Consider the following 27,920-nt stretch of genomic DNA (forward strand, 5'->3'; position numbering starts at 1 on the left):
ACCCACCCCCTTTTTTTTTTTTACATATATACAGCAGTCCGACAATAAAACGATGAACACAGTGCAATGTCTTGGCTGCCTTGCAGCCAGAACTGGCTTAGTTGTGCATTCGCGGCGTGCCTCAGAATTACACCGCCTAGATAAATAACATGGCGTCCTCCACTGTCTTCCACAGAGGAGTGAACTCACAGACGTTCCCCTAAAAGCCCAGTTCTAAAATCGCTTTGCAGTCTCTGGAGGGGAAGGCGTTTCTCAGAGGTGTCGGGGGCTGGGATGTCCGTTATGATACAGCTTCTGTTTGATGTGCACCATGTTCCCTGTGGCCTCCTCATACTGCCTGTGCTGACGTTTCCTGAACTCCTTCAAGTTACAAAATTTCGGTATCCAAGACCAAGAATTGTCTGGCAGGTGAAAGAAAAGAGAAAGAGGTGGTTAGAGGTTGAACAGGCTGTAACCCATTGGTCAGGACGTGTCACCTCCCGGAGCCTGTGACAGCCTCAGCTGGAGAGCTTTGGCTCAGGAGACAGCAGCTGATGCTTTTAGTTCGGGAGGTCTCGGGGTCAGGCCCCAGTATGTTGGCCAAGATGGCACCGGTGCATGAGACATGCTGAGTAACTAGAGGGTGGCACATCAAAGCAGGGGAGCGTATTTAGGGGTGAGAGAAGCAGGCCCATGAGTTCTGGTCCCAGCTCAGCATCTGACCCATTGTGGGGCCTGGCAGCAGGTCACGTCCTCTCTCCCCATGCCTCAGTTTCTCCATCTGAAAGCTGAGGCTAGTATTAGTGATGCGTAATTCCCGCTCTGCCAGTGCTCACCTGTGTTACTACAATCTCCAGTGGAGCAGTCCCAGCCCACCTCTGCCCTGCTGTCCTGAGCCCCCCATGTCACATGTGTAATCCCTCGGGAGTCTCCCCAAACCCTGCACCCTCTTTGGGTATACATTTGTCCACAAGTGCTCTCAGATCCATGGACAGCAGGCACAATATAAATTAGAAGTATTATTTTAAAGCAAGGAGCCTGCATGGCTCAGAGGACCCCATACCACATTGGTCCTACACTCTGGAGCAAAGTCCCTGCAGCGACAATGAAAAATTCTGCAATCAGCACTGTGACCCCTGTATTCATTTTGATATTGACTTCCCTCTCTGGGGCAGTGTAGGAGGCAGTCCTGGAGTGTGGGATATGACGATGAGTGATTAGCTGAAGAGTTCTGGTAAAATCAGTGAAACAGTTTAACACTCTTGACTCTGAACCCTACCGCTGATAGTTTAAATGTCAACTCCCATTGAGAGGAAATGGGATAGTTTATACTTTTCAAAGCAGCAGTTTCAGGCAGTTAGGAAGACAACCCCAAACAAAGTTTGCACTTTACCCTTAGGGAAGGTTTTCTTCACAATTGGAAAGCTAGAACTTAAAAAAAAAAAATGAAATTTGAAAACCAGGAGCAGAATTCTGTGTGTGTGTGTGTAGGTGTATCCCCAGGGGTATGTGTAGGGGTACACATACCCCTGGGGATACACAGAGGTCTGCCAGGGGGTACATCAATTCTCCTAGATATTTACGTAATTTTACAACAAGCTACATAAAAAGCCCTAGCGAAGTCAGGACAGACTAAACTTTCAGTTCAGTGTATGGCAAGTCATTGTCTGCATGAAAGTCCAATATTTATATTCCAATAGCTAGAGTTTCTCATTTTTACCATAGAATGAGAAAGTCAACAATTTTTCAGTAACAGTGGGGCTGTGCCACTTTTGCTTACAAAATCAGACCTAGAAATACAAGTCGTTATTAAGGGCTGTGAAATTGAGGGTACACAGGCAGGGCCGGTGCAAGGATGTTTTGTGCCCTAGGCAAAAATTCCACCTTGCGCCCCCCACCCCCACCCTGCAGCAGCTCCCCCTTTCACCCTGAGGCACCTCCCCGCCCCATGGCAGCTCCCCCCTCCGTCCTCAGGTGCCTCCCTTGCAGCAGCTCCCCACCCTCCGCCCTGAGGCACCCCCTGGCCCAGCTCACTCCTGCTCCGCCTCCTCCCCGAGCACGCCGTGGCTGCTTCACTTCTCCCGCCTCCCAGGCTTCTGGCGCCAATCAGCTTAGGCATCGCAAGCCTGGGAGGTGGGAGAAGTGAAGCGACCACGCGCGCTCAGGGAGGAGGCAGGACATGGGTGCGCTGGGGTGGGGAGTTCCCCTGAGTGCCCCCCCTTACTTGCTGCAGGCAGCCCTCCCCACGCTCCCCTGCCCCAGATCCCTCCACCTAAATGCTGGCGGCGATCGGAGCGGCCAAAGATCCATCCGCCGCGGTCACTGCTGAAGAAATGGCGCCCCCCAAATGCCAGCGCCCTAGGCGACTGCCTAGGTCGCCTAAACGGTTGCACCGGCCCTGTACACAGGACAAATCAGACTCCTGAAAGGGGACCGGTCGTCCGGAAAGGTTGGGAGCCACGGTTCTAGAAAATAGGATTGGTCTTTAACCAAAAACAGCTCCAGCCCATCTCAGCTAACTCCTCTTTTCCCTAAAAAGGACAGTAGGCACCATCTCGGAAACTAGCTCAGAGGCTGCCAGACAGGAGGTCTTTGCCTTTAGCTGGAGAGCATTTTTAGAAGGAAAAGGGAACCCGGAATGCTATTAAAATAAAAACCGAACATGATGCTTTACATTGCAAAGGCTTTAACTCGGTTTCCTTGGTATTCTGGATCTTTTAAACAAGGTTCAGCCTGCCTAGTACCATGGCAAACGCACCACTTAAAAGCCTTGTATTAATTTAGATGCAATCTATGGCCCCTAAGAGTGAAAGGTGGTAACAGGACCCTATTGCTATCCAGCATCAACCGTTTAATACAACAGTTCTAACCTCAGCCTCCTCCCCTCTTTGGGCAGATCATTTAGTTGCTTTGTGCCCCGGTTTCCCTTCTGTAAAATGCAGCTTATGGTAATAACTACTCTGGGCTCATGAGCAGACTAATCAGTTGGCAAAATGCTGTGAGGCCGGAAAGCACCACACAACAGCAGCTGGATATGTTAAAACCTCAGTGTGTCCTTGCAGCAACAAACACGGTGTTAATTTCATTTCCAGCCCTGCTCGGCTCCAGCCACTTTATTTCACTTTTATTGGGCCGTTCTTCTGTAACACCCGGCGTGTCAGTGACAGAACCCCAGTCCAACAAGGGCTAATAATTCTCAGCAATGGAGCGGCTTAATTATTCCAAGTGGAGCCAGTCCCCATGCTGGGTTCCCGATAAAGGTGCCAGCTATGAAATGCAGCCTGCCTTTCTTTGGCTATAAACTCCCCGGAGAGCAATGCAAGCATGGGAGCAAAGTGAACAGAAAGAAAACTGTCCCTCTCCACATTCCCAACAGAAAAAGGCAGCTAGGACTAAAAACACCATCCAGCCAACGTGTGCAGCCTCACGTGTTGGCGAGTCTCTTGGTAATTTTCTTAAAGCCCCAGAGGCTGGAGTCAGGTGACCACCTCAGCTCTCTTTCTTTTCGTTTGAAAGGGGAAGTTTTTCACTTCCCTGGTTGCAGAAAAGAGCTTGAAAACGGGACCCCTAAAGGCTAAGAAACCCCAAGTGGTTGTCAGAAAATCTCACGACTGTGGGGGCCTGACTTGTGATTTTTCTAAGTCAAACACTCAGGGTCAGAGATGCTGTTCCAAGGTAGGATAAACAGAGACAAACACCTGCACTGCCTGGCCGAGGCGCCCAGCACAGGGCGTGACACCTCCGGGCACAGCCCTTCCGGGTTATGGAACAGCCAAAGGACAGGCTGCCCCCACAGGGCCCAGTTCAACACTGCCCCTTTGCACCCTCTCCGCTAGCACAAAGGAGGGCAGGGCGGAGGTCAACTCCTTCCCTTGCAAGTGCCCCTGGATCTGCAGGACCTCTGGGTGCAGGAGACTCCAGGAAGGCAGAGTGGATGGGGCTTGGGCAGGCGGGGTGACGATTCGGAATCCTTACACAGCGCCCCCTGGGGCCATACAAGCGGGGCTGCAGCTGTGCCAGGATCCCCACCAGCCTCTGCAGCTGCTGAACAGCCTCCTGGGCAGCTCAGACAATCCATCCCAGGTTTTGTTCTAAGCCCTTCTGGGGCTTTGTGAGTCCCATCTAGCTGCAAAATCCCAGGGGAGACTCTCCACCCTGCGGGAAGCCAAGGACCGGCTGCACTGGGGCAAGTCACAGCTTTGCCAGACTCCACTAGGGTTCTGCAAGGCACCAGTGACAGCAGCCCGGCCAGAGTACAGGGGGCTCCAAGCCAAATCGCTTCCAGTGTGACACCCCAGACTAAAGGGGTGTGTTCTTGGAGAAGAGCCGGGAGGAGTTTAATCAGGGGGCAATCCACTGAGCAGGGCTCCTGCCTCCTTCCCCAAGCCTGCTCCGGGGGAGCGGTTATTCTGCTCCCAGGAGCTTGGAGGGCTCCTCTTTGCCAAGGGAGGGGGGACATCATTCTTTTGTTGTTGGGGTTTGGGGCTGGTTTTGTCCCCGAGCACTTTCCAGAGTAGCTGACGTCACTCAGCTTGAGCTCAGCGGGACAGCCAGGCCGGTGTGCTCCCACAGCCGCCCCGCACACACCAGCAGGTGCGTTCACATGGACACACACCCAGGCACAAACAGCTGTCTGCCTGTGTGCGCGCACACGCCCACTCCCAAACACACACAGCCACCCAGAGCTCGCTCACCGGCCCACCGACTCTTGCACGTGCGCTCACGTGGAAATGCCTAGACACACCCGCACTCACACCAGATCACGGACACAAGAACACACCCGTGCACAAATCCACACCAACACACAAAGACGCCAACACACAGAGCCAAACGCAGGAGTGTGCCCAAATGCTGATTCACCAGACACTCTGTGGGGGGCGTTCACCCCCCCCTTTCCCCAATGGAGCACAGGCTACCTTTGTATTCAAGAGCTGTCCTCCCTACTACCACCATTACAGCTGCATTCTGCACATCCGGCCAAGTGACAAAACTGCTGCTTCCCCCTCTGCAGCTGTTACCCAGGGGTGCCCAAAGTGCTGGACGCCACGGGCTGGCTCCCCTGACTCATCCCAGCTCCACGTCACTGTTGGGCTGTTCGAAGGGAAGGTATTTATTTTTCCCAGCTGGGTCCTATTTTGTCCTGAACATTTACATCTCTGGCCTGCAGTTTACTGACCTAATGAATCACTGGCTACTTAACCCTCCCAACGCTCATTGGGCAGGTGTACACAGAAAAGCGAAAAGAAGGAATGAAAGACAAGCCAGCTAGATCAAAGAGATAGACGATTGTTAGTTACTTAAAGGGGGAAAGGGCCCATCTATGAAGACCCTGTTTACAGTAGGTTGAAGATTCTGCCCAGTTATTGATACTTCAACCAGACACATAACTAAAGAAATCAGCTCTCAAAGGCTGGGATGCTCCAGCCATCTCTCTCTCTCCTCCCATCCACATGCTAACCTCTCTCAGATCTCATGAGCTAAGCGGGGCTGACGAGATGATGGCTGCAGGTGGGATGGCTGGAGGGCCCCATCATGAGCTATATACCTTAGATCTTGCAGGACCCCTCTGAAAATGAGCCTTCCACTTTGGAACAGACAGCACAGGCGTCTCAAGAGACAGCCCAATTCAGAAATTACTTGAGCGGGTTGCTGGGGATTTGGAAGCTCTAATGAGAAATTAATATCATTTTGATGGAAGATTTTAGAAAGAAGCAGTCACTTTCCCTAATTAGAATTTTTTTTATAGGTTTGCACATAAAGCTTTCTTAAATTACCATTTTTTTTTAAGCAGACATCAACTGGCATTTAGAGAGTGTAATTTACACAGACACTGATTAGATGATAGGATTTCAAGTTGCCTTTTGTTATTTTTATTCCATTTTCTCCATTTCTTTTCCAGTCACAATACCAGGGAGAGCCTGTGCTGGTAAACCATGGGACTAGAGAAAGGGGGTCTTGAACCTTCCCTCTACACATCTGGGGCGGGCCGCTGGCAGAGACAGGTTGCTAGACTTGATGGGCCACAAGTTTGATGCAGCGTGGTAACTGCTATGTTCCTATTGCTCCTGCTCGTGGCTAAAAGTGACATCCAACCCACCCAGTCCCTTCTGACTGCTGCCATTGCCAAGTGGAGATTCCCCAGCATGCACAGCACAAATGACCACATCTGGAACAATTCTGGTCAACTAGGGAAGCTTCAAGACCAGAGGAGAGGTGTGCATGAGAGAATCTCATCACGTCACCACCAGTACATATGGACATTTAATTTCCCCCTGCCGCCAACATCAACTTCCCACCACACGTTGATGCCTCGCTGTAAATATATACGCAGAAATGTTTACACACATTTAATCTTGCCATCAAATTCCCAGAATGCCACAAATTTACCCAGCCAAGATGGGTGAAGTAATATCTTTTATTGGACCAACTTCTGTTGGTGAGAGAGACAGGAAGAGCCCAGGGTAAGTTCGAAAGCTCGTGTCTCTCACCAACAGAAGTTCATCCAATAAAAGATATTAATTACCTCCTCCACCGTGAATCTCTGAGCTCCTGGGACCCACCCGGCTACAACAACCCTGCATACAACACGTTTACACGTGCAAACGATACGACTTTCCGCATACATTTCATTCTCCAGCAAACACCCCTTGGCTCCGTCATGCGTTCGCGAGTAAATATCACTTTCCAGCAAATCCCCCTGCGTGGTGCCATGGATTTCCATGTAAATATTTACAGGTAAAGTTCATTTTTTATGCAGAGAGCTGGAATTCAGCCAAACAAGCCTGTGACAAATTAGTCAAATATACAAACCCTCTGAAAAGAATATGAAACCCCCCAACCCGTGAACAACCACCATTCAAACTTCCTTTGATGAGCCACAGGACTCGAGCAGGGGTGGGGAGCTCGCAAGGAGGCACTTACCGTACCGTCGGCTGGTTCTCCAGGCTCGCACAGCATAATGGAGAACTCCATCCATCCACACCAGAAACCAGCTTATACAAAAGCCCAGCAAAAGTCCCAGCATCAGGTCAATCTCCTGCTTGGTTACATTGTCAGTCACAAAGTAATTCTCCGAGGAATCCACCACCGACTGGTCCCCGTCGTATGGAATAACGTAATGTACATGATGCCTGTTGCGGGGGGGACGGGGGGGACATAAAAGGGAGAAGCATCAGCAGATGAGAGTAGAAAACATGCTCCATTCATTGGCCCCTATGCTGCAAGGGGGCAAGTCAAGCGCTTTTTGTCTGCTGTTCTACCAACGCTCGTGGGAACAGAAGTGTTTTCACAGAGTTTATTTGTAATGTCACCGGAGGCAGGATTTTAGGGAAGGAGGTCCAGTAGTGTGAGCACAGGGAATCAAGAACTCCCGTTCCTGTTCCCGTTCTGAGACTGAGCGTTGGCCTCTCTGGCACGCTTCCTGGGTACAGCCTTTTCTCTCAAAGGGCCGGTGAGAAACCCTTTAATAACCTCCAGGTCCCGTTATCAGGTGACACCCCCCTCCCCCATCAGCCTTATCAGGTGATCCATTGCTTAGCTACCAGCACACCCGGACAGACTGGTTCTTCGGGCGGTAGGGTAGCCAATTCTTTCTCTAAGCAGGCTTCCATGTGAATCGAGGACCATGAAAGTTTAACGACCCTCTGCTATTAGCCCTGCGTCACCACCCCTTGGGCTTTCAGTCTGACAGGGAGGTAAAACGACACCAGAGAAAGCGGACAAGCCCCACACGGAAAATGGAGCGTGCAGTCTGACAGATACACCCCCCAGCGTCCTCAGTGTCATACAGAATAGAAAGAGTTCTCAAATTGTCACACCAGCCTAGAACCGGCCAGCCCAGAGCACACTGGCCCACAGCGAAGGCTCAGAGTCCAGCTAAGCAACTTCCTGCAGCACAATACCAAAAAGCTTTTCATAGTCTCCCAATTTAGCCAGGCAGTGAAATGCGAGAGCTCTCGAGATACCTCGTCCCAACAGCCCATCTGCGCAGAGGCTGCCCACAGGCCGGTTGGCTCCAGCTGGGAAGGTGTTTTCTGGGACATGGAGTCCTGGGAGCTGGCCAGACATCCAGCACACTCATCTCACCCCATGCCAACCCATCAGATGGCAATAGAGCCGAGTCCCCACTCAGCTGAGCCGAGGTTCCAGCCAGCCCCTCCAGCCCCTCCACAGCCAAGGGGACTGGCACAGACTCCAGCCAACAAGAACCCGGGCAGCAGAGCCAGCAGGGATGCTTCTGTATCAGAGCCAGTGAGTCAGGAAGCGCAGTGCCTCTCCCCGGAGCGAGGGCTGGGAGTTATCACAGGCTCCAGGCCCCCAGATCCACCTCACCCCCAGGCAGCAGAGCCTTCCAGAATTGTGCTGTCCAAGCCACGGAGTGCTCTACCTGCCTTGACATGCATCAACAAAGTGGGTGTTCACCCACGAAAGCTCATGCTCCAATACATCTGTTAGTCTATAAGGTGCCACAGGACTCTTTGCTGCTTTTACAGATCCAGACTAACACAGCTACCCCTCTGATATCTGCCTTGAGACTCCACCTGCCAGCATTCCCTCCTGCCCTACCCCATGAGGGGCTCCCCAACTCCTTGTTCTCTCTGCTGCTCCAGAGCAAGCACGGGATGCTTGGGTTTGGTTGGTGTGTGCGGTGGGATCCCCATATGCTACAGCCTGGCACCATGAGAGAAAGGTTAGAACACGAACTTGCTGAAAGATAAGGCGCCCAGAGGCTCAGGAGAGTTACATCCAGGTAACTGGGGCAGGGCCTGGAGAGAAGAAGCAGAATAGCCAGGTATGAGCTACGGGAAGACAAGAGAGATGGGGAAAGGGGGCCTGGCGAGCTCTAGATTCCCCCAGTGTTGCTCAATTTCCCCCCGGTAAGGGGAGCAGCTCCGACACGAAGCCAATCAGTGGCTGGGAAGAGTGCTTGGTAACCACCACCAAGTGCCCATCAGCATCACAGCAACCTGGTCACTGCAGCCCAGCCAGGGCTCCCAGCGCAGGGCACAGCTGTGGCACAGGCACCCCTGTCCTCGACCCACCCCCTACCAGCATCAGACCCACTTCTCTTCCTCTGGGCCCGTCACCCAGCCCTGAGCCAAAATTCCCGGGGGAAATCAGTCGTTGGAGGCCTCTGAATATGCATGAGGAGCAGGCTGCTGCATAATCACGCCTGAGAAACGTCCAAATATTTACACAAACAAACCGCGGCTCAGAGGAACCTTCTGAAAACAGCCGTCAGCTCAGCAATCGCTGAACGGGGGCCAACCCGCCAGCGGCCCCCGGGGAGCAGCGCCAGGGTGCTGCAGATCAGGGTTACCGGGGGCCACTCTGTTCCCAGGTCCAACCCCAGGGAGCAGCTATGAGCCCTTCTCACTCCCATCCGCCCCACCTCGGGGTGAGAGGCAGTGACCAGTCCAGTTACCCCCCTGCCGCTGCTCAAAGCTGCCACCTCCTTTTTAGGACTCCCTGATGCTGAGAGGGGTCCCAGACACAGCTGGGGGAAGAGGCCAGCCCAGCTAGCAGGAGCTCTCAAGGTGACCGTGCCCTCCGAGCCACAGGCCCAGCTTACAAGTCCGGCTCGCGAGCATCTTTTGCTTTTGCTTTTCATTCTGATCCCACCAACGCAGCGCGAGAATCTCCCTCGCTGGGCACATGGGCAACCCCCAAAGGCTGCCAACGCTGGGGAGCGAGGACGTGTGACGGGCCGGGGGTCTCCTTCATCAAGGAGGCTCCTTTCTGGGCAAAACATAAGACTAGTGGCTGTTTGGCCCTGGGGTCCCTATACCAGTGGCAGGGGCTGGATTAGCTGATGGAACACTGATGCTCTCGATGTACACAGCTCAGCTTTATCTCCCCCTCTCCTCCTCCAGTTGCCCCAAGAAAAACTCTGGGGGGTTCTGTGCCTATTTCCTTACCATTGTACCCCCAGCAGCCGGGAATAAGGTCATCTACTCTATAGGGACTTGTGTCTTTAGACTTCAACAGAAGTAGGATTCCCTTATGTACACAGAGCCCCATTAAAATGCAGCTACCTCTGGGGTTGAGCCTGCCTACCTCTGCCCCCAAGACATCACATACACAGCGTACTCAAGGAAAGAGCCACCAGATCTTCAATAGCCACCAAGAGCCTGGGCTTCAGATTTTGCTTCTGGAGGAAACAAGCTTTCAGCGCCTCAAGGGACACACACGTGCACATACAGCTGGGGCGAGGATATCTGTACTTAGCTTAGAAATATATGTGCAGGTGAGAATGAGCTGACTCAGCCTCTCATGAGCTGCTCCAAAGCAGGCATTTCCTTTGCCACCCCAGAGCCACCTGGCCTAGGTCAGAGCGTGCATTTTCCCACCGCACGGTCAGTCAGAGGGAAAGCGAGCAGCTGCCTCTTTCACGTCCGCTCTGGTAGGGGCGAGGCGAGATGCCCACTCCAAACTGCAACATGAATTCTCTTGCACGGTCATTGGGAGAGTCATCCGCAGGGATCATAAGCGCTTTAAAGATTACATACATGCCCCACCCACCTGAAATCACTTCATGCACCACCAAAATGCAGCCAGCTCTGGAGTGGAACACAGAAATTGCTTAACAGCACTCACCACCACCACACAACAATGATTATTTGTAATATAATAGCACCTCGGGGTCCTAATCAGAATCAGGAATCCTCTGTGTTAAGTGTTGAACCAATGAAAAGTAAAGGGAGGGGGCAGGATTTACGAGGCAAAATTGCACGATGGAGTTGAAATTAGAAGCCAAGTATTAACCCTGCTAAAAGTGCCAGAAATCCTAGGTGGCAGGGACCTCAGTTGTATGTCTCCTCTGAGAGACAAGCCACCCAGCACCAGTGCACCCAGAAAGTCATGCTGCAGTGCCGATTCAGGCCACCTTGAATCCCCCAGCGCTTGGCATTTGAATTGTGATCGCTAAAACCCAAGCAGGTTTTTCTAAACATCGGAGGTTTATCAGAGGAACAGTGTGCCGTGGAGATAACATTGATTACTGCCGCGCCCCAGCCTGCAGGGCTCCACACCACACTTCCTTGCCAGGAACTGTTCTAGAGATACCATCACCTTCCCTTTGTCCGGCACAAAGGGCCAAGTCTCACTGCTAATTCAAGGACTGGTGGGTTATTACAAATTGGATCGAACCCTGGTGGGGGGTGGGGAACCTGCTGAAGTTTCCATTCTAGCCTCAGTTGTCAGGGCCTCTGGCGGCATCGCTCACGAGCCTTCGATACGTGAGCACAGAGAGCTATTAATAGAACAAAGGTCCAGGGGCCCGGCTGAACGAAACACGAGTTTTATAACAGAACGGGGACAAGACGGCTCAAGGTGGGGGGGGGGGGGACGGAGAACGTACCCTGCAGATCCAAATCCGGCCCAGTGACCGTAGGCTGGTACCCATGTGATGGATGCGAAATAAGTGTGGAGAGTCACATACAGAGGTGGAGAGCATTGCGGCTTCTCTCGCCCCTATGCTGGGATTGACCAGGCTCCCAGCACAAATAGGATCAGGATCCAGGGCAGGTTGGCTAGTGGGGGCTAACTGGGAGGAAGGAATGCCCCCACCATGCCCCGTGCGCCAGGAGCTTCTGTGGTGGGAGGAGGGCATGCAGTCTGAGCTTGCTGGGGAGGCTTCCTACACTGGGGGTGCTTTACGATGGCTTCACCGGTGTACATCGGCCACAGGGTGACCCTGCATCCCCTTAGCCGTCGAGCACTGTGGGGAGAGGTGCCCTGGCCAGAGGAGGAAGCAGCCCCATAGCCGGCTCCTGTGTTAGCAGGCTGTGCAGGGGGAGGTGCCCTGTAGGGCTGGCAAAGACACCCTGCCTGGGCCTCGGGGGGTGGGGGGGAGGGGGAGAGACATGGAGTCAGCATTGACTGCCCTCAGAAACCAGCGCTAAAGACCCAGCAATGGACACGCAGCTACGGCGCCACGCGGCATATCCCACCTACTGGTGCTTCAAACCTACAGCCAGGGGTCATCCCTCCAACATCCCTGGGGACAAATTAACACTCCTTCTGTGTGACCAGTTCAGTCACAGAGACCCCCCTTGGGACTGGCACCTGATGTGTTAAGATTACCTCTGAGCCCATTTTCCCTGCCATCTTGAGACTCCAGAACCCTGCTTTGTTGACCCAGACAGGCTAGCTTGCCGCAACACAGACCCAGGTCTGATCCATGCCCCCAAAGCTGCAGACTAAATTGAGAGAGAGATGCACAGCTGTTTGCTCCACCACATATTAATCACTTATTCTGGGTTAATAAAATCACTTTTTATACTTAATTAATACACAAAAGTAGGATTTAAGTGGTTCCAAGTAATAACAGACAGAACAAAGTAAGTTACCAAGCAAAATAAAATGAAACACAGAAGTCTAAGCCTAATACATTAAGAACCTGCTTACAAGTAAAATCTCACCCTCAGAGCGATTCCAATAAGCTTCTTTTGCAGACTAGACTCCATCCTAGTCTGGACTCAATCCTTTCCCCTGGTACAGCCCTGGTTGGTTCCCGCTCAAGAGGTGACTCAGGGATTTCTCATGACCGGCCACCCATTGTTCTGTTCCACTCCCTTTTATATCTTTGCCACAAGGCGGGAATCCTTTGTCTCTCTCTGGGTTCCCACCCCTCCTCCTAAATGGAAAAGCACCAGGTTTAAGATGGCTTCCATTATCATGTGACATGGTCACATGTCCTGTGAGATCCCTAGTCTCCATTCTTCCAAGGCTGGCTGGCACGTACCCAGGAAGTTCTGCAAAGTAAACAGAGCCATTCACAACCCATTGTCCTAGGTAATGTGAGCCATCAAGATTCCAAGCCTCCATTAATGGTCCACGCTTTGCATAATTACAATAGGACCTCAGAGTTATGCTACATATTCCTAGTTTTAGATACAAGAATGATACATTCATACAAATAGGATGAACACACTCAGTAGATTATAAGCTTTGTAATGATACCTTACAAAAGACCTTTTGCACGAAGCATGTTCCAGTTACATTATATTCACACTCATTAGTATATTTCCATAAAACACATGGAATGCAACGTCACACTCTGGGCCCTTTCCGGGACAATCAGCACGGCCCCCTGGGGAACGGAGCAGCATCCTCTACGGCCTAGAGAAGGGACTTGGGAGCCAAGACTCCTGTGTTCGGCCACCAACTTGCAGCATGGCCTAATTTTTCCAAAAGTGGCTTCTGAAGTCATCCAGTTCTTAGAAGCTGCAGGTGCCCAGCCCCAAGGTTTCACAGACCGGACTCACCTGGGACTTAAGAGGGGTTGGATACGGCCACGGCCAAGCCCACGCCAGGCTCCCTGTGAGTGACCCGTGCCTTGGAGCAGCTCAGCACCGCTTGGCGAGGGTCGGCCGGGAAAGGTGGCTCGCTCAGCAGAGGCTGCGCTTTTGGAGCAGGGTGTCCTGGGGACTCTCCCAGCACTCGCAAAGGCAAAGCTTTCAGGCCGCGAGACAGGTGCCTCGCTTTCCCCACATCCCGTACAGTGGCAGTGGCACACAGGCATCACCGACAGGGCTGCAGCAAAAGAGCCAGGGACTGGTGTCCGTTAGCTGCTGGCCCAGTGGCTAGTACAGCCCCGCAGCCACTAAAAAGGAAACTCTCCATGCAGTGGGTGCAGGGCAAGAGCTTTAAGGACATGGGCAAACACGAGAACGGTGCTTGGCGAGTGACTCACAGGTGGGGCCAAACTAAGAGCGGGGTGTAAACGACAGAGCTGGAGGGTGTAAGGTATGGGCTGAGGGGTGGGATCGTAACAGGAGAAGAACCAACAGCAGGGGATAGGCAGGCTGAAGACGTAAGGAAGTCAGCCTCCCCCACATCCTCCTGCTGCAAGATGCCTCCCTTGGCAAGGGCACATCCTGGGCACCTCCTGACACTAACTTCTACGCATGTGCGAGAGATCACACGCATCTGGCATGTGATTCCCACAGCTCAGGAAACATCCCCGGGCACAGAGCACCCCATTCACATACAGCCTGGGAGCCCCACTCCCCTCACACTCTTTACATCTGGGGTGAGGAAAGGCGAGCAGGGGCCGTTGAGTGGCTCACTCACCCAGGGGGCTGGGAGGGCGGCCTCACCTACACATTAGAAAGGCTGGCTCACAAATGGCCCTCGTGACCTCTCTCTGGGTCAGACAGGCCTCTGTGTCTCCTCCTGCTTTCCCCTGGCTACGGGGCAGTGTCTCTTCAATAAGGTGCTGTCTAGGAGACGGGTCATTTGTTCTGGAGGAGCCGATATCCAAACTTTCTGAGCCACAAACTAAACATCCCTTTTTTTGCCATGCTTTAAGAGACCCCACCCTGGCAAAGCAAACAGGTCTTTAAAAAGACACCATCAGGTCCCGTCCAGATCTCTTAAAAGGTGAACTGACAACGCTTTGGAAAATACATCAAGATCCAGTTCCTGGTCATTAAAGATCCATTAGCAGTTTTGACAACAGATCCAGGCCAAATTCCAGTTTAGCTAATTACATCCAGCTTCCATCCATTGGCCCTGCACTCACCCCTGGATGCAGGATTCTTCTCCATTACCTTTCCTAAACAACTCTTGTGTAGATTGCTGGGATCTGTTAAAGAGCTGGCACATCCCACCCGCAAAGGTGGCTGCATTCCAGCGGCAAGTGAAAGACCCCTTTAGAGCTGTAGAATGCTCCAGGGATGGACCGTCCTATAGACAGGAAAGGTCAGATTATTGCCAGCTGTGGTGATTCTGAAATGGTTTAAAAAGGAGATTTCCCAACATTCTTGGCTCCCATTTAGGCACCTAAATTGGCAAAAATAAAACAATCCAACCCTAAAAACCTGCCCCACACCTTTGTGGCTGAGACTGTCTCAATCCTCCCACAGCCTCACTGATTTTCAAAGCACGCTGGGATTCCCCTGTGAAAGATGGTGTCGAATAAACGTGGACACAGGGAGGCTTGAGTGAAGCCCTGAACTAGGAGAGCTTCACCAAAGCAGCTGGTGCTTTCTCTTCAAAGCTGCACGAGAAGCCAGCCTGCAGACAAGCTCAAAGGTTCCTTCCGGTGACCTTGTTTACTTGGGCCTCCCTCTCAATCCCGTACCCACTGGTGCGGCTGGCTGCATGCAGCTAGGGGAGAACTTCAACAAAACCATATTGATTTGTTCATTTAAACACCAAGAAACTGTCAGTGTCCTTTCATTCTGTTCCCCAGCAGGGACGTCAGCGCAGTCTGATGCCTCGGCTCAGCTCCCTCATCCTTTCGGAGGCCTGCGTGGCAATCACGTCACGCCCCCTGGCTCCATGCTGCAGTGGCTGCGAAAGTGCGGTGACAGCCTGTTCCCGCGCCCAAACCTGGGCTGTCCGACTCGGCGCTGCAGCAGGACAGAAGGAAGCTGCGGGGGCTTTAGTTGGCAGCTTTCAATCCTGTGGCACGAAGACACGCCCGCAACAGCAATAAAACACCCCTGCAGCGTCACGGCACGGGAGGGCTCACCCTGCAGAGCTGCATCATTAGCCTTCAGGGCCGGCCAAACTGCTGAGAAACGACTGCCCGCCCGGGCCCTGCCAAGGTCAGCTGGGGGGCTGGACAGGAGTCTCCACTACCCGTCTCTGCTCTGCCTTACTGTGCAACCTTGGGCCAGTCACTCATATCCCCCCCACTCCCACACTCTGTGTGCAACTAACAGGCCTGGCACGTCGCTGCCTCGCCCCCCGGGCAGCGATTCACAGCATGCCACATGGCATGCCCAGCCAGAACAGTAGCATCTCCCATCCACGGCTCCACAGGGCCCCAGGGGACAGAGACTCAGCAGCACAAGGCTCGGCACTGACAGCCGACAGGGGCCCGAGGGAGCAAGGCAGTGCTGTCACCCCCATTTGCAGGTGGGCAATGGAGGCAGAGAGAGAGGCCATGTCTCCCCAAGGGCACAGCGGGGCGAGGTAGCTGGGCTGGGAGCTGATCTCCTGAGTCCCAGCCCAGTGCATTAGTCACAGAGCTGGCCTTCATCTCAGACTCAGCCCTTCGGAGCTACTGACCTTTTACTGCAGGGTGCGTGGGCAGAAGCTGGCCCTTTGGTGCAGAACGGGCCTCAGGCGCTACAGACGGGCAATGACCAATACGCTGCCCTGTCTCACAGCTGTCACCAGATGGTGCTGCTCCTGAGCCATTGGCTGGCTTGCCGCCCTGGCCATCAGCTGCATCGCTGGGCTGGGGGCTAGCGGGGACAGCTCCAGGGACAGCGTCATGGGTGCCACCTGCCCTGCACTCCTCACCCGGGGTTGCCATCCCAGCACTCTGCCCCGAGGCTGAGCCCTGGGAGCAGGCCAGGCTCATGCCCAACCCAGAGGGGGGAAATGAACCACAGAGTCCCCATCACAGACTGAACCCAGGAGTCCTGACGCCCCAGTCTCCCCCGCCCTGACTATCAGACCCCAAAGCCTCTGACAAGAAAGGCCGCGTATAATAGACCATTCCAGGGCTGCTGCACTCAGCACGTCCTCAGGGGGTGACCCACACAGACCTTGACAGAGGGACCTGGGGCTCGACTCACCTCGTGTCTCCGCAGCGACAAACACTGACCAAAATCTCCCACCCGCAATATGCGATGCAAACCCTCCTCCTTCGCAGCCCCAATCAGTCCCAGCGGCACCCCCCAACCCCCAACCACACCGGAAGGATGTTGCAGAGTCCCCGGACATCTCACCACACCACCCCACCCCGGCAATCCTTGCAAGGCCAGCTGTCCATGGAGCTAGTCATGTCGCCGAGCACAGCAATGGCCCCGCAGCCAGTCCAGCAAGGGGCCCCTCCAACCCACACAATGTGGAGCCCAGCTGAGCAGCACACCCACTACGCAGGGAGCCACAACGCCAGGCCAGGGCTATCCAGCAGCTCACAGCCCAGCTCCCCACAGCAGGAAGGTGTCCTGGAGCCGGGTCCCCGCTGAAGGGCTTTGTGCTCTTTACTATCACACCAGCCCTTTCTCCCACTCCCGCTAGCCCCAGATTAACCCTTCGGGCACTTGACAGCAGCAGGACGCCGTAGCATCCCATCGCCGCCTTGGCTGGCAGTACGTTCTCTCAGAAGAGAACAGTCACCTCGCTCCTGCCAGGAGCTGCCTGCTGCCCGGGTGCCGAACAGGACGCAGATGCTGCTCAGTTACCCCCTTCCTGGGAAAGCCGCCCAGTGTCAGTCTAGGACACCAGACATTTCCCCAGCAAGGCTGCCCTCTCTTTGCCCACAGCTCAGGAGTCAACTCCCTTAGGAGAGGCTGTGTGTGTATCTGGGGATGGTGCCCAGCTGCCATGTCTGTGCTGGTGACTGACACTTCTCGCAACTTGATTGTTATCCAAAGCTTCAGGACCCCGACCTGAGACGGGTCTCCCCAGGCCGGTATCTCCCAACCAGGCCCCCTGAACATCACAACCCGGCTAGAGACGGGTCCAACCACATCAGATCCCAGATTTCAAAGCCCAGGCGTCTGGGTGCATTCGGCGTCGGGGGGAGGTTTGACCCGTTCGGGAGCCATGGCCTCAGCTGGGAAATGCGGGCCCAGGTTCTGATTCTGGAAACTCATCCCCAGCATCCAGAGAGCTGGGAGCCAGGGCTCTCACTTGGCTCCATCTCCACACACAGGGGCTATGGAGACACAACTAGTTAACTAGTGCAGGAGGGTGAGCACTTCCTCCAGCATGAGCTTCCCTGGGCCAGGGATCCAGAGCCCTTCCCTTCCCCACTTCCAGGGTCCCCTTTCCATCTTCCTATGCCTAGAGTCGGACTTGGAGCTTCCACCCAGAGACGGCAGCTGGGGACCCAGCTCCACCCTCCCCGGGCTCTCTGTCCCAGGAGATCTGACTTCTTCTTCTTGTACTGGATTATCAGGGCCATGTGTCTATTCCAGCTGCCGCGTCTCCATTCGCCGCAGGCCTAGGTGTACACAGACTGAGCGACGGCTGAGGCTGGGCCGAGCCCCTCCCCGCTGCGCTGCACTTCCCAGGGTTTCTTTCCAAACTCTGCCAGGGACGTTGCCCTGCTCCCCTGCTGTCTGGGAATCTGAACACCTAGCGCCACCTGCGCACAGCACACGTGGGCCACAGCCAGGCTTTGTGCAGACAGGACATGCAAAAAGGCACCTTGCAAACCGCCCGCTCCCCCAGAGCAGGGATCTGCCCCAGCCCCACTGCCCCAGCCTGCAGCAGCACTGCTGGTCCAGTACGGGGTCCTCATGCCGCTCTGCCAATGCGCCTCCATCCTGACCCACCCACCCCCACCCCCGCTTCTAGTCCTGCACCCTCCACGCCGCTCTGCCAATGCGCCTCCGTCCTGACCCACCTTCACCCCCTGCTCCAATCCAGCACCCCCCACGCCGCTCTGCCCATGTGCCTCCATCCTGATCTACCCAGTGCACAGCAGGCACACGCCATTAACCCCTGGGTGCCCACTACTTCATCCACAGCAGCAATTCTCATCGCAACCAGCAGCCTTACTGATTATTATGAATCAGGCCCGTCAGTAACACCATTCTCCGTCTCGCTGTCTAGCTGCTTCAGTGGGCGAGTGATCCGTATGCACAGCAGCTGCTCTGCTTCAGAGGCCTGGTAGGCCCATGTGTGCATTTTCCATTGCCGTCTAGACGCACATCCTACGGGTTTCCCGGCTCCATGGGGCCCAATAGCAGCACTGAGGCGCTCGACCCAGGCACGAGCTCAGAGCTGGGCTCAGGCCGGGCTGGCCTGAAGATTTATATTAAAAAGAGACAGGGGGATTTTTCAACACTTCCTATTTTTTGCAGCCCAACTAGTGACATTTTCATTCTATTCTGGAATCAAGCAACCCCTATATTTTCATGGCCTGCCATGTCCAACAGCGGGGCTTGAACCAGCGACCGGTGCTGCTAAAAGCACAAGCCTTTACTGCTTGGACTACAGGACTCACTTTAGCAGGGCACAGTGGGAAAAAAGCATCTTACATGGATCAGCCACTAGAGGGGGACAAAGATCCCCACGGAGTATGTCCCTGCCAGGGGTGCAAAACAAAGCACAGCCAGATCCCCGACCCGTCTGCACCCACAGCCAGCGAGAGATGCTGCTGCTGACCACACCTGACAACCAGCCCAGCTCACTACTTACAGCCAGTGGCCTCCTTTCTGAAGGCGCTAAAGGCTCCTTTCCCAGTGTCTGCTTTGGGGATTGCTACAGTCAGCCACAGGCACTGCTGCTCCAGTGCTAACCCCAGTCAGACAGACAAAAGGCCCTAGGTGCAGGCGCTAACCCATGCCCACTGGGCATGGCACTCTGTCCCTTCTAGGAGTGGCAGGGCCAGAGAAGGACCAACCCACTACACCCTTGGTTCATTGAGCCGGCTCTTTTCGCTCAGGCCACAGAGGGTCTTGCCTTTAGATCCCAAGGTCCCAGGTTCGATCCCACTGCTTCCAGCAAACCCGGGGCGGGTCACACAACACGTGGTGGAGCTATTATGGCTTCAATCCAGGGGACGCTACACCAGCACAAATGATAGGATAACACCTGGGAAACTCTCTACGCTAGGGGTTCGCACAACTAGCCAGAAACTGGCCACTTCTGGGACAAATGGCCAGCGAAGACCAGGCCCAGCTGCACCCAGGGCCACATGGCCTGAGGTGACATGCACAGCGAACCCCACACTAGGCCAAGGGCCCCGACAATGCTCTCAGCGGGCGCCCAAGGGCACCGCCGGAGGGTGTTATCGGCCTTGTCTGAATAGGGCTCAGCGTGCGCCAGACCCCATCACTGCTACACCGCCCACCTCTGCCGACTCCCAGCACCACAGCGGGTGCCCAGGTCACGACTGTCTCTCTGCTAATATTGTCACGATGGCTCTCTCCATTCTGCCATGGCTGCTCCACAGACCCAGCGCAGCCACTGCGGTGCACAGCCAGGGCTGCAACGCCTCAGCCTGGGAGAGGTTACACAACCTACCGACAGGCACACAGCAAGCCAGCAATAGCACGGGACAGAACACAGGAACGCTGGCTCCCGCTGGCTTGCCCTGCTCATTAGGCCATACTTCCCTTCCAGAGCCAGAAGCCCCTGCCTCCTAGTTCCTTCCACCACTCCCATCCCACGCACACACGGACTGAAGAGCAACACATTTGTTTGGACAGGACTGCAACCTGGAGACACCGGCCTAGGACAGCTGGAGCTGGTTGGTAGCTCTGGCCAAGCCATAGAAAAGGTACCAAATTCTGAGCACAACAGCAAAGGCTCATCTGCAGAAGAACCCTCCGAAAAATTAATCCGCATTAACTAAAGGTGTGAATGCAAAGTGGATTTGTTAACCGCATTCAATCCCTGTGGGGAGGCTCTCGTTCAGAATTAAGGTGGCCTTGATTTGGCTTAGTTTAATTCACTTTGAAATTACAGTCATTTTAATTCTGAATGAGAGCCTCCCCACCGGGGTTGAATGTGGTTTAACTAATGCACTTGAAAAGTTAATTCAGATTAATTTTCCTGAAGGTCCCCATGTAGACAAGCCCTAAGTGTCCTTCCCAACTGCAGAGCTAAGGCTGGGAGCAAAGCAACATCAGCAATGCCAACCTTGTGCCCACTTCCCGTAAGAAAGGAGCTGCCCTGAGGCCCAGGAGCCAAGGGCATCCTGCCGGGACAAGGGACAGGTTCCAGAGGGCCACCTGGAAGCGTGGTTTTGTGCCATGAAGTGACCATGGACAAACAGCACCTGCTCTACCAGAGCCACTCTCGACCGCGCCCGGCGTGTTCCCAGCCAGCCCCACCGAGCCGAGTGATGAGCAGAAGCCATTACTCCCACAACGGGGTCGAACTGTATTTGCCACCCCTCCACTCGAGCCTGGCCATCCTTTCCAGCATGGTCGCAGCCCACCGGTGTAGACAGAGCCTAGAGATTGTACCAAAGATTCCACCTCCGCCCCCACGACAGTTTGCAAGTAAGGTTAGTGTAACCATGTGGGACAGCTCGGCCCCCCACCCCAGACAGGCTGCGAGCCCCAGCAAATACCACCGATAACCCCGCCATCGGGAAGCTGCTATCACACCCCTAGAAACAGGACCTGCTAAAGGCTTTTCCTTCAGCAGCCTTCTGCCTGCCACCCCTGCCATCCTGCTGACACACAGCTTTGGGGGGGGCTTCTAGTCCCAGGGACAACACATAGTATGAGCTGCTCTTGGGCATCCTCTAGTGGCAGTTCCCTGGCACTGCTTAACGGCCACTTAAAAAAACCCAACCATTCAAACCCTGACCTTGGTAGGAAGTTAGAGGCAAATGGAAGGTAACCCCTGAGCCATGCACTCGATGAACCTGGCTCAAATTCCCTGACATGCCCGGCCCGGCCTGATATTCCCTGGAATCATCATGGCCCCTATTATTCGTACAGCACCATAAACAACATGATGCCGAAGAGACCATGCAAGAAAGGCAGGGTCCATGAGCAGACGCTATGCAGGCCAGCAGCTGAGGCCGAGGAGCAGAGACCTCGGCCATGGTGGGGGCGGCATAGCAAGGATTCACTGATGTGGGATTGGGGGCGGGGGAGGAGGTGGCTCTGCACATGGGAAGTGAGTGGCTGCCCTTGCTGTACAGGGCAGCATGTGAGGCGGCGCGGAGCCATGGGTGGGCGACGGAAGGAGAGGGCTGCAAACACCATTCACAGAGCTCTCGGGGCAGTTCTGTGGGCAGAGGATTTAACAGATCCAGCCCAAAGGGGTCGGGGGGAAGAGAGGGTGAGACGCAACATCAAGAGCGAGGGGTCGAGGGAGGACAGGATGAGCAGAGATGAGGAAGGGCCTTGAAGGGGAGGATGAAAAGGGCCTAGGTACATGCACATTCAGGGAGCCAGAAAGAGGTGCAGTCCCACCTTGAGGGGTTGAGGATGGAGATGGAGCTTTCAGAGGACTTCTCAAACGCCCCAGATTGCAACCAACAGCCAACGCACCGGGAGAGGCGCCCTCCACGGAGCCGGGCAGCAAAGGCAGAACATGCTTCCCGGTTCTGTACCTTTGCACGATTGACATTAATGAGCCTTGCGCTGCCAGGGGAGGTCCACTGCAATGGCTCACGGGGCTTCTTGCCACCGCTACACCAGAGACAGACACCAACCCGGACGCCTGGATTGTGGGTCAGTGCTCACAGCTTACTGCCGCGGAGGGCTTGAGAACAGGGTACAGAGAGACGAAGGACCGCAAATGCCGCCACCTGCGCCTTCCTGCCTAGGGAGTTGTGAATGCAGCATCCAGACTGGCTAACAGCGGAAAGCACAGCCGCATTTCCAACACACACAACTTCCTGCCTCGGGAGGCTTGAAGAAAAGAGAAGACAGACAGACCGTGGGGCATTTTAACTGTGTGCTTGCCTCGCTCTCGCCCCCCAACACACACCCCTCAGCTCACAACTGGTGAGGTCGGAGCAGAGAATACAGATGGGCAAAAGGCTGACTGTTCCCACCCGTGGCCGCAAGTGTCTTTTTGTGCCTTCTGTCAAGCGCCCCAGGGGCCGGGTGCTCTCATATATTAATGGTGCAGCCCGTAAGCCTTCGGCTTTGCCCCAGAATAGGGATGGCACTGACCATGCTGCTTCCCACACACACACTACATCACCCAGGGCCCCCAGTCCTGACCTGGCAGGGTCTCCCCGGGCAGCAGAGGGGAGCTCGTCTCCATGGCCCATTCAGTCCTTGGTCTCTCTCCAAGGACCTCCCCCGCTAGTCACTGTAGTGTTGGGCACTGCTGAGGGCGCCGGCAGAGTTTCTGCAGGGATGGCAGGTTTCGAAGTGAGGCTACTTCCCCTCGAGGCACCGACCTGGCCACAAAGAGGCCATCGGATGACAACCGTTTCCAGTCACTCCCAACCCGAGCTAAGTAACCTAGAGGCGGAAGGCTCCATATCCACTCACCAGCCCCCCAGTCATCCGGTCTCCCCAGCTTCCTGCTTACACTCAGAAAGGCGGCTCCCAGAGCTGGTGATGAGGAACCAGGGCTGGCCAGCACTAGCCATGCGTGGTTTAGACAAAGGCTGCTGGAACCACTTGCTTTCACAATATCATCTTTGCACGCAGGCAGGACCCCACTGTACTGAGACGTGTTTCTCAGGATGATAAACTTTGGGGATGGGCCCATAATTGTGTAATCATCTGCCCCATTTTCTCCTGGGATTGGAAGCACCAGGGGAGGGAACCACCCATGGATGCACATCAGCTCAACAATTATTCATCGTTGTCAAACGAGCTCCTCATGGAGGAGGGGACCCTTCCGATTCTCTCCCATCTGACATGAGATCAATAAAGATCCTTGTTACTCATGGGAAAGGTGCCCCCTCCTGTTTCTGGGGCGTGCCCAGGGGACCAGGCAATGCCAACCCCAGACTGGGAGCTGAGTGCCAAAGACGTTTTCACATGCAGGGCCAGTCCTGTGGAGAAGGCGCTCTCGCCCGCTCTCTGTCACAGTGAAAATAATACAACCAGACTCCCTGAAGGGAAGAGAGGGAAAACAATCCTGGATTCATTAGCTGGTGAGACTGTAGCTCTATAGACTGAGCTGGGGAGATGGTGAGAAAAAAAAACCCTCAAAATTGATCTCAGCACTTTTCCCCTTTAGCATGTGCCTCTAATTTACTCAGATTTCATCCTTGTCCCCTGTCCTTCTCATTGCTTAGCCAGTCACTCACTTTCCTTAGAGTACGGCCTTAGCCACAGGATTTTTCTTTTAGAAGGATTCCTTTGGGCTCATCCTAGAGCATTTATGCAGAATCCTTTAATTAATCATTAGTATCACTCACCTCGCACTGCTCAGGCCAGATCCCCAGCTGGTGCAGATCAGCCCAGCTCCATTGACTTCAACGGCTCTTTGCCGCTTGACACCAGCTGTGGATCAGACCACAGGCATTCAAAGCACTTCATCAGCTGATGAATCTGACAAGGCAGGTTCACCTTGGTTTCCCCATTTCTAAAATGAGGCCAAAGCACAATTTGTCAAAGCCACATGGTGAATCAACAGCAGAGCTTGGAGGTGAAGGATTCCAGTCCATTACTCTGTTCCCTAGTTCACATTGGCTCCCACAGCTCAGGGATGCCCTTCTGAAGTCTCTCCTACATATAGATAATCAGAGTGTACATGCAAAGGACTCCATCAATTACACACAGCCAGAACCCAGTAACAAATAGGACTGGCGTGTGTCTAGTGCGATTTGTGTTGACAATGGCTATTACTTCTTTATAGGACAGGAAATTGGTGATATTCCCAAGAATTTTGCTCCCCTTTCTCCTGGGGCCAAGACTGGGCTAGGAGGCTGGGAAGATGCTTTTGGTTCTTTCTAAGAAATTAACCAGTGTCTGTTTGGGAAGAGGGGTACTGGATGCATGTGTGTCTGTTTACACAATGTTACTGGGGCCATGCAGAATTCCAGGGGAGAGGAGCACCCATCAGATTTGGGCAGCAGGGACACTTTGGAAATAAGATGATATTACACTGTTCTTTCATCCCAGAGGATCCCAAAGCACGTCACAAGCTATATTTCATTTCACCCACCAGCTGCGGTGAGCAGGGAAACGTTTTAGCCATAGCTACTGTGCACACTCCTCCTCTTAGGACAACTGCCAAGGGAATGTTAAGGTCACCCTGAACGACCATCTGCCCCAGCACAGAAAGCTACATGGCACTCCACATATGGGCTGCATCAACCACCTGGGATCATACCGGAGCTTCCGTGGAATCGAGGTGTTTTGAACCCAATTACTGGGCCATTGCACCATCCGCTTTTCGGATAGCCCTCAGACTGGCAGCCCCAGGCCCACGCACTGCCTCACCAAAAACCCTTGAGGCCTTGCGCATCAGGCAAGGGGTGGCCAGGGGCATCATGCACAGAAGTATTTTCAGATGGCGAGTGGAGTGCATTCAAGCCCTGCTCTGGGCCCCTCCAGTGTATCTTTCTGCGTTGGAGACTAAGGATGGCCCCATGAGGGCTAGAACTGAAGAGAGACCACGAGAGGGGAGCAACACTGGTCCCCTTGGTAGAATAATGCCATGAAAGGAAAGGGTGGAAGGCCAGAGGAATTTCCCTGGGTTAAACCCTGTCCCCCACCCCATTCAAGGGCTAAAGTCTTCCCTGAGGACTATGAACATGTGGGATGCCCCAAGAACGGCTTGCAGCTGGATTACAGCAGCAGACCAAAGCGGTGAGTGAAGGACACCTTAAAATCAGTACGTAGGCCAGTGGCGGGTTGCCTTGACATGGCCTTTGGCTGGCATCAGATCATACCCTTTTGATCCCATGGGCAGAAAACCATTACCCCACACCAGCCCGTAATACGATGCAAAAGGGGATCAGACAGAAGTTTTTTTTGAGGGGGGGAAATCACTGAAAATGGTCCCACAGCAGATATCCATCTCTAGACACATACCCAGTCTCCACGTCTACAGAGCAGCCTTTCCCTAGCTCCAGAAAGCCTAGCTATGCAGTGGCTATGTACAATTTAAGAAATGTTTCTTTCTTTGGTGGGGTGGGGGGGTCTTAACCTCATAGTTACACAATCATAACTAGTGGATGTATTTGTTCAGTTATAATCTTACATCGAAAAAAGGCTACTGAAAGAAAAGTCCACCATACGTTCTTGATTTGTTAACAGATACATGACAGCTGCAACCAACAACTTGACTATGCCCTAGAAAGCACCTAAATAATCTTCGGAAACAGAAAAGCCACAAAGAATTCAAAGCAAGTCAAAGATTAAAAACACACCAGCAGCAACGATCCCAAAGTGACCCTGTCCTCGAGAGCATCATTCCTTCCTCAGCAGAGAGTCTTGCAAGCAGTCAGAGGTAATTGGTTTGAAACCACAGCAGAAGAAACAGCACTCCCCAATTGCACAAACACACACATAAGTACCCTGGTCTCTGGGGACAATGGAACAATCATGGCTAGTGCTGAAGCAAAAAAGTTACTCACTTTTCATGGGCTGACACACACACAAGAAAAAGGAGATGCTAGGCTCAGAGCAAATTCTTGCTCCAAAAAATTCCTTCTGACCATGCAGAAGGTTGCTGTGAATATACACACAAGGCACATTCAGAATGTAAATGCTTAAGGTGACCAGATGTCCCAATTTTATAGAGACAGTCCCGATTTTGGGGTATTTTTCTTATATAGGCTCCTATTTCCCCCCCCCCCATTTTTCACATTTGCTGTCTGGTCACCCTAAAAATGCTGAACCCTAGGAGTCAGTGATCCATTGCATGCTGCTTGCTGGATGCTCAGTGTGATGGGATTGCACCCTCTGAGTTCCTTAAACCTAGCCTGTGCCTTTCCAATGAGACGAGTAAGGGGGGGAGAGTACGAAATATCATGCGGGTGACCTACCTTCCACAGTTGCAGTGGCAAACTCGATCTTCTCCTCTTAAATGCGGTAAGATGTAATTGTGAAACCGGTCCAACAGCGCATTCATGTCCATCAAGCAAGCTATTGCCTGTAAGAGCCCACAACCAAGGCATCTGGTCAACTCTAGATGATGGAATAAAACATTGACTCTAGTTTGGTTGCTAAAGACTGGAGCAGTCATCAAAAAATTAAATGCTGCTTTTAAAAAGAAATTTAATGAGACAGTCACACGCAAACACACACACACACCCCCGATAAACTATACACACCCTAATGTGATGGGAGGAAGGAAATAAAGTGATAAGCAAAATCTCTTACCATAACAATAGAGGCCCCCAGGATCATGAAAATCATGGTGTTTGCATTCATGGACAGCAACTGGAAATTGACAAATGTTTTGTCTATTCCCCCCACCCCCCCTAAAAAAAAACCCCAGATAAAAAAGCAGCTGCCGGTTATTCCCAGAGGTCAGGTTTGGTCACATATGCCCCCTCCTCTCTCCAAGCTGCAATCCTGGGGCGTGTGGGGGGGGGGCGCCTGACCCCCAACACCCCCCCTCTTGTCCCCCTTGCGCCGGGAATGCCTCGCTCTCCCTCTCGCTGTCTTTTTCTAGGACAAATGTGACAGGTAAAAAAAAAAAAATTCCCTTCTCCCCCCTCCCCCCGTCAGTGGAGGGAGGTGCGCTCCGCTCCCCCAGCCCTGCACATCCCCCCCAAACGCAGCCCCGCATGCAGCAACTGGAAACGGATCCAACCTCCACAAAACAAACAGGGGAGGGGAGGGGCGAAGCCACAGAAGTGGCCAAATCAGTCAATATTTGGAAGGCTGGGGGTTAAACAAAAAATACAAACTAACCCCCTCCCATTTCCTCCTTCACCCCCCTCCAAAAAAAAATCACCAACCAATTGGTGCAAAGCTCCGCCCGTGGCCGCAGAGAGAGGAGGAATCAGACCGAGGGACAAGCCTGTGCCGGGGGGAGCGTCATGCTGGAGCTTTTCTCCCCCTGCTCAATTGCTCTAAGGACCAGATCCCCCCCCCCGTCCAGAGGCACCCCCTTCCCCATCCGCTGCCCGCCCGAGCCCCCTTCTCCGGCAAAAGCAAACGTGACCGGGGAGTCTCCGCTCGCTGCACTGCCCCCGCCCGCCCCGCTTCTCTTTCGGGTGGTGCAGCTGGGATTGGTATGCACCATGCAGCCGGGGCCGCTGAATACCTGCAACTCTCTACGTGCACAAACCCTGCAAGGCAGCAGGAATGTTCCCCCCGCGGGGGGAGAAAGGATCCGGGCGGGCTCCCCGGGCCTGCGCTCCGCGCCCCCGTGCTGCTGAGCGTTGTAGCAGGGAGGAGGCTTCTCTCTGCGCCCCCCCCCCCCCCGATTCGCACACACACGCGCCATCCCAGCCCATCAAAGGCATTTACCTACTTGAGGAGGAGGCTGTGATCCAGCGCCAGGATCATGGCTCGGGGAGGGAGGGGGCGCTGCACAGCTGCCTGCTCTTTATGCCCCCTCACACACAATCTCCCCCCCTACACACACATACACACACAATCATCTCCCCCTGAAACACACAATTCCCC

At 53.9% G+C, this 27,920-nt stretch overlaps 1 protein-coding gene across 3 annotated transcripts; it reads right to left on the reverse strand.

Annotated features, from left to right (window-relative positions):
- Positions 1-12: 12 nt before the first annotated feature.
- On the reverse strand, positions 13-27,830 carry TMEM240 (transmembrane protein 240). 3 transcript variants are annotated; one of them, XM_030537829.1, is made up of 4 exons: positions 27,762-27,830; positions 26,327-26,433; positions 6,901-7,109; positions 13-401 (listed from the first exon to the last, which is right to left on the reverse strand). In XM_030537829.1, the coding sequence occupies exons 2-4, from the start codon at positions 26,416-26,418 to the stop codon at positions 253-255; spliced, it is 450 nt and encodes a 149-aa protein (XP_030393689.1). In that variant the 5' UTR covers positions 26,419-26,433; positions 27,762-27,830; the 3' UTR covers positions 13-252. The 3 variants fall into 3 exon arrangements, with proteins under 3 accessions (XP_030393689.1, XP_030393686.1, XP_030393688.1); XM_030537826.1 differs by lacking the exon at positions 27,762-27,830 and adding an exon at positions 26,664-26,948; XM_030537828.1 differs by lacking the exon at positions 27,762-27,830 and adding an exon at positions 26,664-26,948 and having other exon boundaries at positions 26,327-26,468.
- Positions 27,831-27,920: the final 90 nt, after the last annotated feature.

The sequence above is a fragment of the Gopherus evgoodei genome, chromosome 18, assembly GCF_007399415.2.
Source record: "Gopherus evgoodei ecotype Sinaloan lineage chromosome 18, rGopEvg1_v1.p, whole genome shotgun sequence".
Classification (NCBI taxonomy): Eukaryota; Metazoa; Chordata; order Testudines; family Testudinidae; genus Gopherus; species Gopherus evgoodei.

Excerpts from the sequence above, each read along its gene's own strand:
- TMEM240 (XM_030537826.1), bottom strand. The coding sequence starts at position 26,714 with ATGAATGCAAACACCATGATTTTCATGATCCTGGGGGCCTCTATTGTT. Across the intron at positions 26,434-26,663 it reads TGGGGGCCTCTATTGTTATG|GCAATAGCTTGCTTGATGGA; the intron begins GTAAGAGATTTT and ends GGGCTCTTACAG. Across the intron at positions 7,110-26,326 it reads TGCCACTGCAACTGTGGAAG|GCATCATGTACATTACGTTA; the intron begins GTAGGTCACCCG and ends CCCCCGCAACAG.